The sequence below is a fragment of the Cherax quadricarinatus genome, chromosome 80 (assembly GCF_038502225.1).
Source record: "Cherax quadricarinatus isolate ZL_2023a chromosome 80, ASM3850222v1, whole genome shotgun sequence".
In the NCBI taxonomy this organism is placed as follows: Eukaryota; Metazoa; Arthropoda; class Malacostraca; order Decapoda; family Parastacidae; genus Cherax; species Cherax quadricarinatus.
This window is the reverse complement of record NC_091371.1, coordinates 18432876-18445799: the sequence shown is the minus strand read 5'-3', so window position 1 is coordinate 18445799 and position 12924 is coordinate 18432876. Positions and strand designations below refer to the sequence as shown.

The following is a 12924-nucleotide window of genomic DNA, read 5'->3' as shown; positions in this document are numbered from 1 at the left end:
TACAAGGGTCATACAACACCTAGATGTACATTTTAAGTATTAATATCTCACTAACAAACACTGACAAACTGAATATATCAAATTCTGGAATACAGTAAATCCTCACTTAACGTCGTTTCGTTATAACGTTGGAAAAAACAGATTCCCATCCGGGGCCACTATCTGTGTAGTTTCCATGTTGTTGAACTGCCTGGTGCTAGGTGGTGCTCTTTACAATTTTCACTTTGCAAACATTTATTCCTTGATTTAGCCCTGTTGCAATGAGTGTTGAAAGCGCACTGTGCACCTCTGCTGTTTATTTCAATTAGCCTATGGTAAAATTTGTTTCGTTATACGTCGTTTTGCTTAAAGTCGCAGTTTCCAAGAACCTATCAAAGACGTTAAGTGAGGACTTACACTATTATAAATTATAAGCATCAGTGCTATCAACTGCCTTAATGGAGTATGTAATCTTTAATTTTTACGATATGACGCAAGGTACGTGAGCACTAAACGTTAATATTTTACATAAAGGGAAATTAGAGCCGTGGGGGTCATACAGCTGTAGGGGCAAGAAATTCAATCAGATTCGACCCAAGGGAGAGAGGGAAAACTCAAATTCCTTAGATCAAGAGCCTTAACCAGCATCAAAGTGAAGGTTTTGATGTTAGTGTGAATGATGAACCATTTATGTTGAGAGACGTCAACACCACCAGCACCAACAACCATCACTACCCTCAACCTCTACCAGCACCACCAGAATCACCGCCATCATTACCAGCACCAATACTACCACCATTACCATCAGCACAACCATTACCAACGTCACCATTGCCAGCACCAATACTACCACCATTACCAGCACCAACACTACCACTATTACCAGCACCACCACCACCACCATTACCATCATCATTACCAGTACCACCACCATTACCATCACCATCATTACCACCACCATTACCATCATCCCTGACAAACAGTTCAAGGACATCACTGCCTCAACAACACTACTCTCACCTAAGCACTCACCTCAAACTTCTATTAATTACGTTATCGACGTTCAAAGGATTGTACCTCATTAACGCTGCATAATATGCCGCGCCACACTTACCACCACTTTCTTCTCTAGTTCACTAGAGCGTTGTTCGATTTTAAGGGATGGAGAACAGAGCCTTCACTATACCAGGTGCTGGAGCTTAACAGGATTTAACTGTTCACATATAATAATAACCATACGTTAATGCTTAATTTAGCATATACGCAAATGACAACCGCCAGACTTCAATGATTTTCTGGTAAGAAAATGATCGTGTATTGTGTTATACCAGCAACTTACCTTCCTCTCGTAATAAGTTGTGTGTATTGTACCAGCAACTTACCTTCCTCTCATAATAAGTTGTGTGTATTGTACCAGCAACTTACCTTCCTCTCATAATAAGTTGTGTGTATTGTACCAGCAACTTACCTTCCTCTCATAAGGAAAGAATTCACGTTACCACAAATTATTATGAATCTAAAATGCTACGGAACATTCCCCCTCCTATTCCCCCCCCCTCACACAAACTGCAAAACAAGCTTTCATTAAGACAATGTTTTGCTCGTCTCGAGTTCGTGAAGTTCAGAGATGACCGCTGCATCACAGGAAGGTCGGTCTTCATCGTGCATCATACCTGGAGACACCATCCCTGGGAGACTGGTCTTCACCGTGCATAATACCTGGAGACACACCATCCCTGGGAGACTGGTCTTCACAGTGCATCATGCCTGGAGACACACCATCCCTGGGAGACTGGTCTTCACCGTGCATCATACCTGGAGACACACCATCCCTGGGAGACTGGTCTTCACCGTGCATCATGCCTGGAGACACACCATCCCTGGGAGACTGGTCTTCACCGTGCATCATACCTGGAGACACACCATCCCTGGGAGACTGGTCTTCACAGTGCATAATACCTGGAGACACACCATCCCTGGGAGACTGGTCTTCACAGTGCATCATGCCTGGAGACACACCATCCCTGGGAGACTGGTCTTCACCGTGCATCATGCCTGGAGACACACCATCCCTGGGAGACTGGTCTTCACCGTGCATCATGCCTGGAGACACACCATCCCTGGGAGACTGGTCTTCACAGTGCATCATGCCTGGAGACACCATCGCTGGGAGACTGGTCTTCACTGTGCATCATGCCTGGAGACACCATCCCTGGGAGACTGGTCTTCACCGTGCATCATACCTGGAGACACACCATCCCTGGGAGACTGGTCTTCACAGTGCATCATGCCTGGAGACACACCATCCCTGGGAGACTGGTCTTCACCGTGCATCATGCCTGGAGACACACCATCCCTGGGAGACTGGTCTTCACCGTGCATCATGCCTGGAGACACACCATCCCTGGGAGACTGGTCTTCACCGTGCATCATGCCTGGAGACACACCATCCCTGGGAGACTGGTCTTCACCGTGCATCATGCCTGGAGACACACCATCCCTGGGAGACTGGTCTTCACCGTGCATCATACCTGGAGACACACCATCCCTGGGAGACTGGTCTTCACCGTGCATCATACCTGGAGACACCATCCCTGGGAGACTGGTCTTCACCGTGCATCATGCCTGGAGACACCATCGCTGGGAGACTGGTCTTCACTGTGCATCATGCCTGGAGACACCATCCCTGGGAGACTGGTCTTCACCGTGCATCATACCTGGAGACACACCATCCCTGGGAGACTGGTTTTCACCGTGCATCATACCTGGAGAGACACCATCCCTGGGAGACTGGTCTTCACCGTGCATCATACCTGGAGACACCATCCCTGGGAGACTGGTCTTCACCGTGCATCATACCTGGAGACACCATCCCTGGGAGACTGGTCTTCACCGTGCATCATGCCTGGAGAGACACCATCCCTGGGAGACTGGTCTTCACCGTGCATCATGCCTGGAGACACACCATCCCTGGGAGACTGGTCTTCACCGTGCATCATACCTGGAGACGCACCATCCCTGGGAGACTGGTTTTCACCGTGCATCATGCCTAGAGACACCATCCCTCGGAGACTGGTCTTCACCGTGCATCATACCTGGAGACGCACCATCCCTGGGAGACTGGTTTTCACCATGCATCATGCCTAGAGACACACCATCCCTGGGAGACCGGTCTTCATCGTGCATCATGCCTGGAGGCGCACCATCCCTGGGAGACTGGTTTTCACCGTGCATCATGCCTGGAGACGCACCATCCCTGGAAGACTGGTTTTCACCGTGCATCATGCCTAGAGACACACCATCCCTGGGAGACCGGTCTTCATCGTGCATCATGCCTGGAGACGCTGTGATGTAGTCCAGCTGGGCTTGTGAGGTCTCTGGGGAGACCTAATTTAACCAATTATATGGTCACACCTTGCCTTGGCAAACGTCTGTAGCCATGCCCACGTCTGAGGTCTTTTGTTCTTGACGCCTCAGACCTAGGCGTCAGGTCGTACACGTGGTTGTGGAGGGTGCTTGGACCACCATAAAAGCCCAAGGAAGAGCTGAGTAGGGAGATTCGAGCGGAGCTGGTGCTGGGGTGCAGAGCTTCTGAGCAGAGACTTCGAGCGGAGCTGCTGCTGGGGTGCAGGGCTCGGGAGAAGGCTGCTGAAGTCTCTGGAGGAGACTGTTGGAGGCATTGGGCAGAGTACTGGCTTGGCGCATTACTCGTGCTGTATAGGTCTTGGGACCTGTGGCTTAGTTCCTGTAGTGAACTGTCCTCTGTGCTATATTGTAAGTTATATTCATTTTCGTCAAGTTGATTGTATTTCCCTGTCTCACTGCTTATGTGTACCACCCCATTTATCTAAACCACAATAATGCTCTGTTCCCAAATATATTATTGTACAAAGACTTAATAATAAACTGTGTTTGAGTAGAATAGTAATATTCACTGTCCACCGTTATTTATTCTTTTTTCTTATATTTTATTATGTTTATATGAGTGAAGAATGGGCGAGGCATATGTTAGTAAGTAGTGTAGAGTTAATGAGAGTGTCGTGGTGGTCACCACTGACCTGTCATTACCTACCTACCTCCGCTAATCATCTCACTCCTACCACCTCGCCTGCCTCTCCCCTGCCTACATAATCCCCTTCTCCTATATTCCCCACTTATATCCGATTCAATCATTACCCCCCTAAATGACAACGCACCATCCCTGGGAGACTGGTTTTCACCGTGCATCATACCTGGAGACACCATCCCTGGGAGACTGGTCTTCACCGTGCATCATACCTGGAGAGACACCATCCCTGGGAGACTGGTCTTCACCGTGCATCATACCTGGAGAGACACCATCCCTGGGAGACTGGTCTTCACCGTGCATCATGCCTGGAGAGACACCATCCCTGGGAGACTGGTCTTCACCGTGCATCATGCCTGGAGAGACACCATCCCTGGGAGACTGGTCTTCACCGTGCATCATGCCTGGAGAGACACCATCCCTGGGAGACTGGTCTTCATCGTGCATCATGCCTGGAGACGCACCATCCCTGGGAGACTGGTTTTCACCGTGCATCATGCCTGGAGACACCATCCCTGGGAGACCGGTCTTCACCGTGCATCATGCCTGGAGACACACTATCCCTGGGAGACTGGCCTTCACCGTGCATCATGCCTGGAGAGACACCATCCCTGGGAGACTGGTCTTCATCGTGCATCATGCCTGGAGACGCACCATCCCTGGGAGACTGGTTTTCACCGTGCATCATGCCTGGAGACACACCATCCCTGGGAGACCGGTCTACACCGTGCATCATGCCTGGAGACGCACCATCCCTGGGAGACTGGTTTTCACCGTGCATCATGCCTGGAGACACACCATCCCTGGGAGACTGGTCTTCACCGTGCATCATGCCTAGAGACATACCATCTCTGGGAGACTGGTTTTCACCGTGCATAATACCTGGAGACACCATCCCTGGGAGACTGGTTTTCACCGTGCATCATACCTGGAGACACACCATCCCTGGGAGACTGGTCTTCACCGTGCATCATACCTGGAGACACCATCCCTGGGAGACTGGTCTTCACCGTGCATCATACCTGGAGACACCATCCCTGGGAGACTGGTCTTCACCGTGCATAATACCTGGAGACACCATCCCTGGGAGACTGGTCTTCACCGTGCATAATACCTGGAGACACCATCCCTGGGAGACTGGTCTTCACCGTGCATCATGCCTGGAGAGACACCATCCCTGGGAGACCGGTCTTCACCGTGCATCATGCCTGGAGACACACTATCCCTGGGAGACTGGCCTTCACCGTGCATCATGCCTGGAGAGACACCATCCCTGGGAGACTGGTCTTCACCGTGCATCATACCTGGAGACACACCATTCCTGGGAGACTGGTCTTCACCGTGCATCATGCCTGGAGACACACCATCCCTGGGAGACTGGCCTTCACCGTGCATCATGCCTGGAGAGACACCATCCCTGGGAGACCGGTCTTCACCGTGCATCATGCCTGGAGACACACTATCCCTGGGAGACTGGCCTTCACCGTGCATCATGCCTGGAGAGACACCATCCCTGGGAGACTGGTCTTCATCGTGCATCATGCCTGGAGACGCACCATCCCTGGGAGACTGGTTTTCACCGTGCATCATGCCTGGAGACACACCATCCCTGGGAGACCGGTCTACACCGTGCATCATGCCTGGAGACGCACCATCCCTGGGAGACTGGTCTTCACCGTGCATCATGCCTGGAGACACACCATCCCTGGGAGACTGGTCTTCAACGTGCATAAAACCTGGAGACACACCATCCCTGGGAGACTGGTCTTCACCGTGCATCATACCTGGAGACACACCATCCCTGGGAGACTGGTTTTCACCGTGCATAATACCTGGAGACACCATCCCTGGGAGACTGGTCTTCACCGTGCATCATGCCTGGAGACACACCATCCCTGGGAGACTGGTCTTCACCGTGCATCATACCTGGAGACACACCATCCCTGGGAGACTGGTCTTCACCGTGCATCATGCCTGGAGACACACCATCCCTGGGAGACTGGTCTTCACCGTGCATCATGCCTGGAGACACACCATCCCTGGGAGACCGGTCTTCACCGTGCATCATGCCTGGAGACACACCATCCCTGGGAAACTGGTCTTCACCGTGCATCATACCTGGAGACACACCATCCCTGGGAAACTGGTCTTCACCGTGCATCATACCTGGAGACACACCATCCCTGGGAGACCGGTCTTCACCGTGCATCATACCTGGAGACACACCATCCCTGGGAGACTGGTCTTCACTGTGCATCATACCTGGAGACACACCATCCCTGGGAGACTGGTCTTCACCGTGCATCATACCTGGAGACACACCATCCCTGGGAGACTGGTCTTCACCGTGCATCATACCTGGAGACACACCATCCCTGGGAGACTGGTCTTCACCGTGCATCATACCTGGAGACACACCATCCCTGGCAGACCAAGTGTTGCAGTAGACACCAGGGACACACTGCTGCACTACGCTACACTGAACTTAAATATTTCATCAGTTTACCTAAATATACACACACTCCCTCACACGGTACACATCTACTAGACCAGTGATTCTCAACCAGAGGTAAATTTACCCCTTAGGGGTAAAAAATTACATGGCAAGGGGTAAATATTTGATGGAAAAAACTTGAATAACTTATTTTTTCTGACCTTGCTTTTTCTGTCCCTTTATGATGGCGATAAATTTTTTGTATGGACGGGGGTAAATGGAGAAATATATCAAGCCGGAGGTGGTTAATGGTGGATGAAAAGTTGAGAATCCCTGTACTAGACCTATTTACAGTAAGTGTATATTTATGGCCTTCAAATTCAGTGCTAGTGGGAAAAACTTTCAACCTTGTGGATAAAGAACTTAAGTAAAGAACATTAGGTAAAGAAAGAAGGTACGTATCCCTTATGCACTAAGATGCTTTAAATACACGGGTCACTCACTCAGATTTAAGGGAACCAGTTTTGGAAATATTTGATGAAGCGCTAAACCTAAATGGGTCATTTAGCGTCTGGGGAAGGGAACAAGGTTGGATACGAGGAAGGGGAGGGTGGCTTCAGTTCCTCGGATCAAGCATGTTTCACCAGCATCAAAGCATCCTCCACTTGAAGCTGTGCTGATCCCTGAGGTGTTTACCTGCGTCATGCCAACACTTCACTGACAGTAAACATGTTGACTTAAAATCGTATAAACACGATTGCAGACAAACCACTGAACTCGCCATGGGTTCAATCCCCGTCCGTTCCGTGGTTGGTACAGATGTTAGCGACAGTAATACACTGATACAGTGATACTTACATGTGACTGTCCAGCAGAGTCTAGTATCTCTAAGGCCAGCGTTTCTCCGTCAATGACAGCCATGTGTGGGTAGATCCGCTCCAGGCATGGGTCATACTCCCCGATATACCTCCTGGTGATATATCTTACTACCAAAGCTGCAGGGAGAACAGAGGGGAGAAGATGGGAGGTTAGTAGGAGACAAGTGTGAGGGGAGGCCAATCTAATACTAGTTTTCTCCTCTAAACTCTTAGTAGTCTCACAGCACTTGGGAAATGGCAGGTAATTAGAGGATGGTAGCTGCAAATCCTTAGAACTAGAGCACTTCAACATAAAGGTACCTTCCTAGAAGGTAACTAGTGATAAGGTTAGAAGTTTCAATCACTACGTTATAATGGTGAAAAAAGGGTCCTGAACCTTGTGTAATGACGTCTCTAATTTGTGGGAGAGTTAGTCAAGTTTCTTTATTGGAGTTTAAATTGTTTTCTGGCTAACTCTGGCATTTACTACCCTTCAACAAAGTAATCACACCTCTCCAAAGGTGATATAACAGTACTAAAGTGATGCAATAAAGCAGTGGTGACAAAATAAAGACGTTAATAAAGAAAAAGTGAGAGCGAAGATGACAAAGAAAATGGATCAAGAAAGTCATGGATTGATTTCCTACTTTGGTCACAATGGGCCCTTATCAGGATATACTTGTGTTTCCGGCGTCTACCACAATCTTGTGGAGATAGGGAGCTGGAGACAATTATTTGTGGTTATAACCTTCGCAAGCTTGAGAGGAATAAAATATGATCTTTCAGGAAGAAAAAAAAAAAAAAAAGCTAAGCTCAACGTCTCGTGAAGCTATAATAAAAAAAGCCGCACTTGGGAGACTGGTTAAGAGGTCAGTGTGACTGGTTAATGGTCCGAGTCAGACCAAAACGTCATCACAAGTTTCAGACTCCTTAGTGCGGGTTATTTGCGTATTCCAGCCACGATATTTTGCGACCTTATTCTCGTGCTTCTGGTCTGAAACTAGACAACGAGGCAGTTAACATCTAACTCCAGATCCTTTCAACTGAAGGTTCGACTTGGCTTTGGGCTGCGTTAGTGCCAATTTATCGAGTTCTACTGAACATGGGTAAGATCTCCCCTCCCTTCCCAATTCCTAGCTTCCATTCTCTAGCTTCTTACATTTCAAGGCTACTAATATTTCTTGCTAGGTCTTCCTGCTGACGAGTGAAGATCCAATATAAAATTTATTTATAGGTGACATCCTAAGTTAGAGGACTTCAAGGATGTTGTGGCGAACTTTTTTTCCACACGAGTGCTGTTGTTGTCACTCTCAGACACTACCGCCGGCACTCGTGTCGCCACGAGCTCAGTGCCAGTATTGACCCTATTACCAGTATCATAACATCGTCACGAGTACCAGACACGTGAAACACCTGAGTATCAGGTGTTGCCCACGTGTACTTCATGCTGGTATTGTTTACCATTTTTTGTAATGATATAAGTACCAGTGTCATTGCTGATACCAGTACCTGTACCAGCACTGGCACTATTACTAGTATCATTTACAGAACCGGCACCAGTATCACTGCCAATACTAGCACCTGTATTGATTCAAGTTCCCTTACTTCCGGAAAGCCCTAAACCCGTTAAGGGTCATGCAGGACCGAGTTAGGTTCAAAGCTTATCGACTTGACGTGGATAATTACGTCCTCATTTCACGAGTGTTCTAACAGTTAGCAAGACTAATACCTATATTAAATTATTATATCCACAGAGAGGTATAAACATAAGGACGGAGGGACACACACACACACACACACACACACACACACACCCCAGAGCTAATATGAGTGACCAGAGAGCCATAACTTCCGTCTAGAGGTTAATATATAATCTCCTGCAGACTATTTATTACTTAAGAGGGGCTGTGGTGCTCCGTTAGTGTGTGGCACCAGCAGCAACAGCCAGACTGATCAGGGTTATCGCCCGGTCTCCTGGAGTGAGACTAGCTCGCGGCGGCCATGATCCAAAGAAACTTCTATATCTTACACATTTAATTCTTGAACAAAATAACTTGAGAAAAGAACTTTACATGGACCTAGAAAACTCACCTTTACTAATGAAGGAATTTTAGACAAGAGGAACCCAGAAAAATTTGAACTCTCTTCTAAAGGATCCCAATGGAAATAAGTCACCCTGATGTTTTGGGTTCTCCTAGGTTCTCTGCTATGTATGATAATCTATGTAACTATTTGTGTATACCTGAATAATCTTAAGTGTTAATATCTGTGAGGTAATAAAGTGTGATAGTTCATTTTTACACATGCTAATACACCTTTGGTGAGTTTTTAAATAGGATAATTACTATTCATATTAGGTACTATCTGGGAAGCCCATAACGTGTATATCATTTCTGATCAGAACTAAAGCTGTTATAAGACCTTAGAGAAAATAAAACCCATAATACTGATGCTTATATTACTGACAATATCGAGTCGAGAAACTTCGATGCGCTGGTGATGAATCTGAGCTGGTCTAGCCTAACACGTGGTCTAGCCTAACACGTGGTCTAGCCTAACACGTGGTCTAGCCTAACACGTAACATCTGTGAAGTCTTATCATCAATACTTTGCTTATTTATGATTGAAGAACCACATGATGTAGGTTACCTGACAATCAGATATATTATGAATAGATATTAAGTGTGGTGCATGCAATGATAAAACAAACTATATTAACATTCATGGTGTGCGCGTGCATTATATATATATACATTATATATATATATATATATATATATATATATATATATATATATATATATATATATATATATATATATATATATATATATAGATATATATATATATAATGTCGTGCCGAATAGGCAGAACTTCCTATCTTGGCTTAAATAGCAACGCTCATCTTGCCATATAGGACAAGCGAAAATTTGTGTATGCAATAATTTCGCCAAAATCATTCTGAACCTAACGAAAAAAATATATTTCACTGTGTTTGTTTAGTATTAAATTATTGTAAACAAATCTAAAATATATGTAGTTGGGTTAGGCTAAAATAAACTGTTCTTGTTATAATAAGGTTAGATAAGTTTTCTAAGATTCTTTTGGTGCAAAATTTAAAAATTTTACATTAACATTAATGAAAAAAATATATCTTTAAACGTATAAGAGAAAATTTTAGAAAGGACTTAATTTTAAATGAGTTCTTGCTAACTGACCAGTTTTACATATTCGGCACGACATATATAAAGTACAGAAAAGTTGACAGCAGTAGATATGTGAAGACTATGTAATCAGTCCATCACCTTTCAAGACGTAGTTTTGAGATGGTCATCATCTAGGGTGTTCCACCCAGTGTAGACTGACATACAAGAGCGGGCCAGTCACCCACACAGAAATAACAAATTTCCATACAATCATACAAACATTTAAATCACAGTTTTCAGGCTTTTTCACTTGTGTTGAGTATGGCTCTCCTGCACCAGTGTCCAGCAGTAGTCAGATATCAAACCTATCAGATTTCCCGGATACATTTTCTCTGTGGTGGCTGTCTTAGGGAAGTCGTTCACCATGGGTTTCTATTTCAGTGTCCCAAAACTAGTTAGAAACAGGTTTTTAGACGTAAACTGAAAGCATTGTTGGCCAGAGTAATCAATAATACTGATACTTGGGTCATTTCTTAAAATATTGATAATTATGATAATATACATGCAAGTGTAACTGCTACAAAAGAAACTACAATCTGCTGAATTCATTATATTACACAGTACCTCTGTTCAAATCCCTGTCCATTTCACTGTTTATTCGACGACATCGTTCATCGCAGATTGCACGGAAAGGGAGTCCGTCTCGTGCAGGTGTCTCAAATTTAACCTACCCAACATCTCCCCCAGACTCCACCCTATATATACACCCAAGTAGATCAGTTTGTGCCTGGTATGGGGAACCCGTTTAACTGAAAAAACGAAGATTTTGAGCATACAGTACCTGGGAGAACTGGAGGTAATCATATTTGATCCAAGAAAGAGGAGAGTAGCTACAGTTCCTCGGATCGACAAGTCCTTCGCCAGCCTCTAGGCTTCCCTCTTGAAAGTTAAATATGGAGTTACTCTAGTGATAGCAGATTGTAGTTACTCTAGTGGTAGTAGTATTTTTATTGTAGTTACTCTAGTGGTAGTAGTATATACTTGTTCCAGTTTATTGAAACGATCATAATTTTCAAAAATATGACTAAATTATTTGTCGATTTTGTACTGAAATTCGTTCTACCATACACGACGACTGATGCAAGATTAGCATGCTAACCTTCCTAGTCTGAATCTTAAGCCAACATGGTAGAGTGGTTAGTAAACTGGCCTCAGTTTTAATACGCTTGCCATGGACTCACGAGTCGAGTTCACTACTAATATATGTCAATGTATTCTTGTCTTCCCCTCGTTAAGCCTACGGAGAGGACCTACCTGACTTGCCGACGCCAGACTGTCCCAGAACCAGGATCCTGAGAGGCCGGGGTCGTCCCAGTCCTATCTTGCTGAGTGCTGATTTAGGAGATTTTGGTGATGACATCTCTGGCTCAGCTTCTTCACGTTCGTGTTTACTGTTGGCCACCACAACCAGGACCTTCTATATCCGAACCTCCACCCCCTCAGCGCGTCCAGTAGGCAAGTTAGTGATGAAATGATGTTTCTTGCACTGTTAGGGTGTTAACAAGAAACTAGTGAAATTCTTTATTAATATGGACTCATCAGTCCATGCTAATAATAATAATAGAAGCTTGCTTAAGTTAAACACCGGACTTCATACACTACAGAACAAAGTACTGAACATTAACACTGGATTCAATCAATACTTTTCATACTGTAATCTCTATTCTCAGCTCGCGTAGAATTCCCTTCACAAGAGTTTACTGCAGCAGTCCTGGAATCCCACCGCCTTCAAAGATACTCACAAATGTTTTGAACCACAAATCTTTGTTTACGTGCGTCTCATCCCTCACCAAACTGAGGGATGCAGGAGGAGCCTTAATGCTGACCTCCATAAGGCTTACCTGACAGCCTTACATTCTAGTTAGTGATCAGTGTCTGTGCATTCGAGTCTGCTGACATGCTGTATTTCTGAAAAAAAAAAAAAAGAATGCATTAAACATTTTTTGTGAAAATGGAAAAAAAAAATTGTAATTATGCAGATGTTAAGCAAAATTTAACTAAAATGGATTAAAATGGATTATGAAATGCGGAGTCCCACATAAGTCATAAATTACAACATTAATAAATTGCGAATTTATCTGGTCGCAAAATACTCTACACATTAAGCACTTCATAATTGTTCCGGGTGTTAAATCTGCCAAAATCGAGTAAAGTTGCAGCGAGGAGGATGCCAAAAGAGCAAAAGAGAATTTGAAGTGTAGAAATTAGAACACTATGTGGGGGTTATAAAAGGTATTCAAAGGGCAGAGGAGCTCAGGTTGTTTGGGCATTTAGAGGATATTGCAGAATAGGATGACCAGAAGGGTGTATAAACCCTGGATGGAGAGGAGGGTAGGTGTCATCCCAGAAGTGATTAAGGATGGTCCGTTACCATCAGAATAG

General features: G+C 45.4%; 1 protein-coding gene across 7 annotated transcripts in view; it reads right to left on the bottom strand.

The window, feature by feature from the left end:
* The window catches only part of LOC128702370 (ras-related and estrogen-regulated growth inhibitor), a 102120-nt gene that overhangs the window by 40609 nt on the left and 48587 nt on the right, over positions 1-12924 (bottom strand). For 5 of the 7 annotated variants that reach the window (XM_070102207.1, XM_053796611.2, XM_053796606.2 and 2 more), the window contains 2 exons: positions 11797-12450; positions 7338-7474 (listed from right to left, as the gene is read on the bottom strand). In XM_070102207.1, the coding sequence (XP_069958308.1) occupies positions 7338-7474; positions 11797-11902 (243 nt within the window). In that variant the 5' untranslated portion in view covers positions 11903-12450. The remainder of the gene's footprint in view (positions 1-7337; positions 7475-11796; positions 12451-12924) is intronic. The other 2 variants (XM_053796608.2, XM_053796609.2) reach the window with 1 other exon arrangement.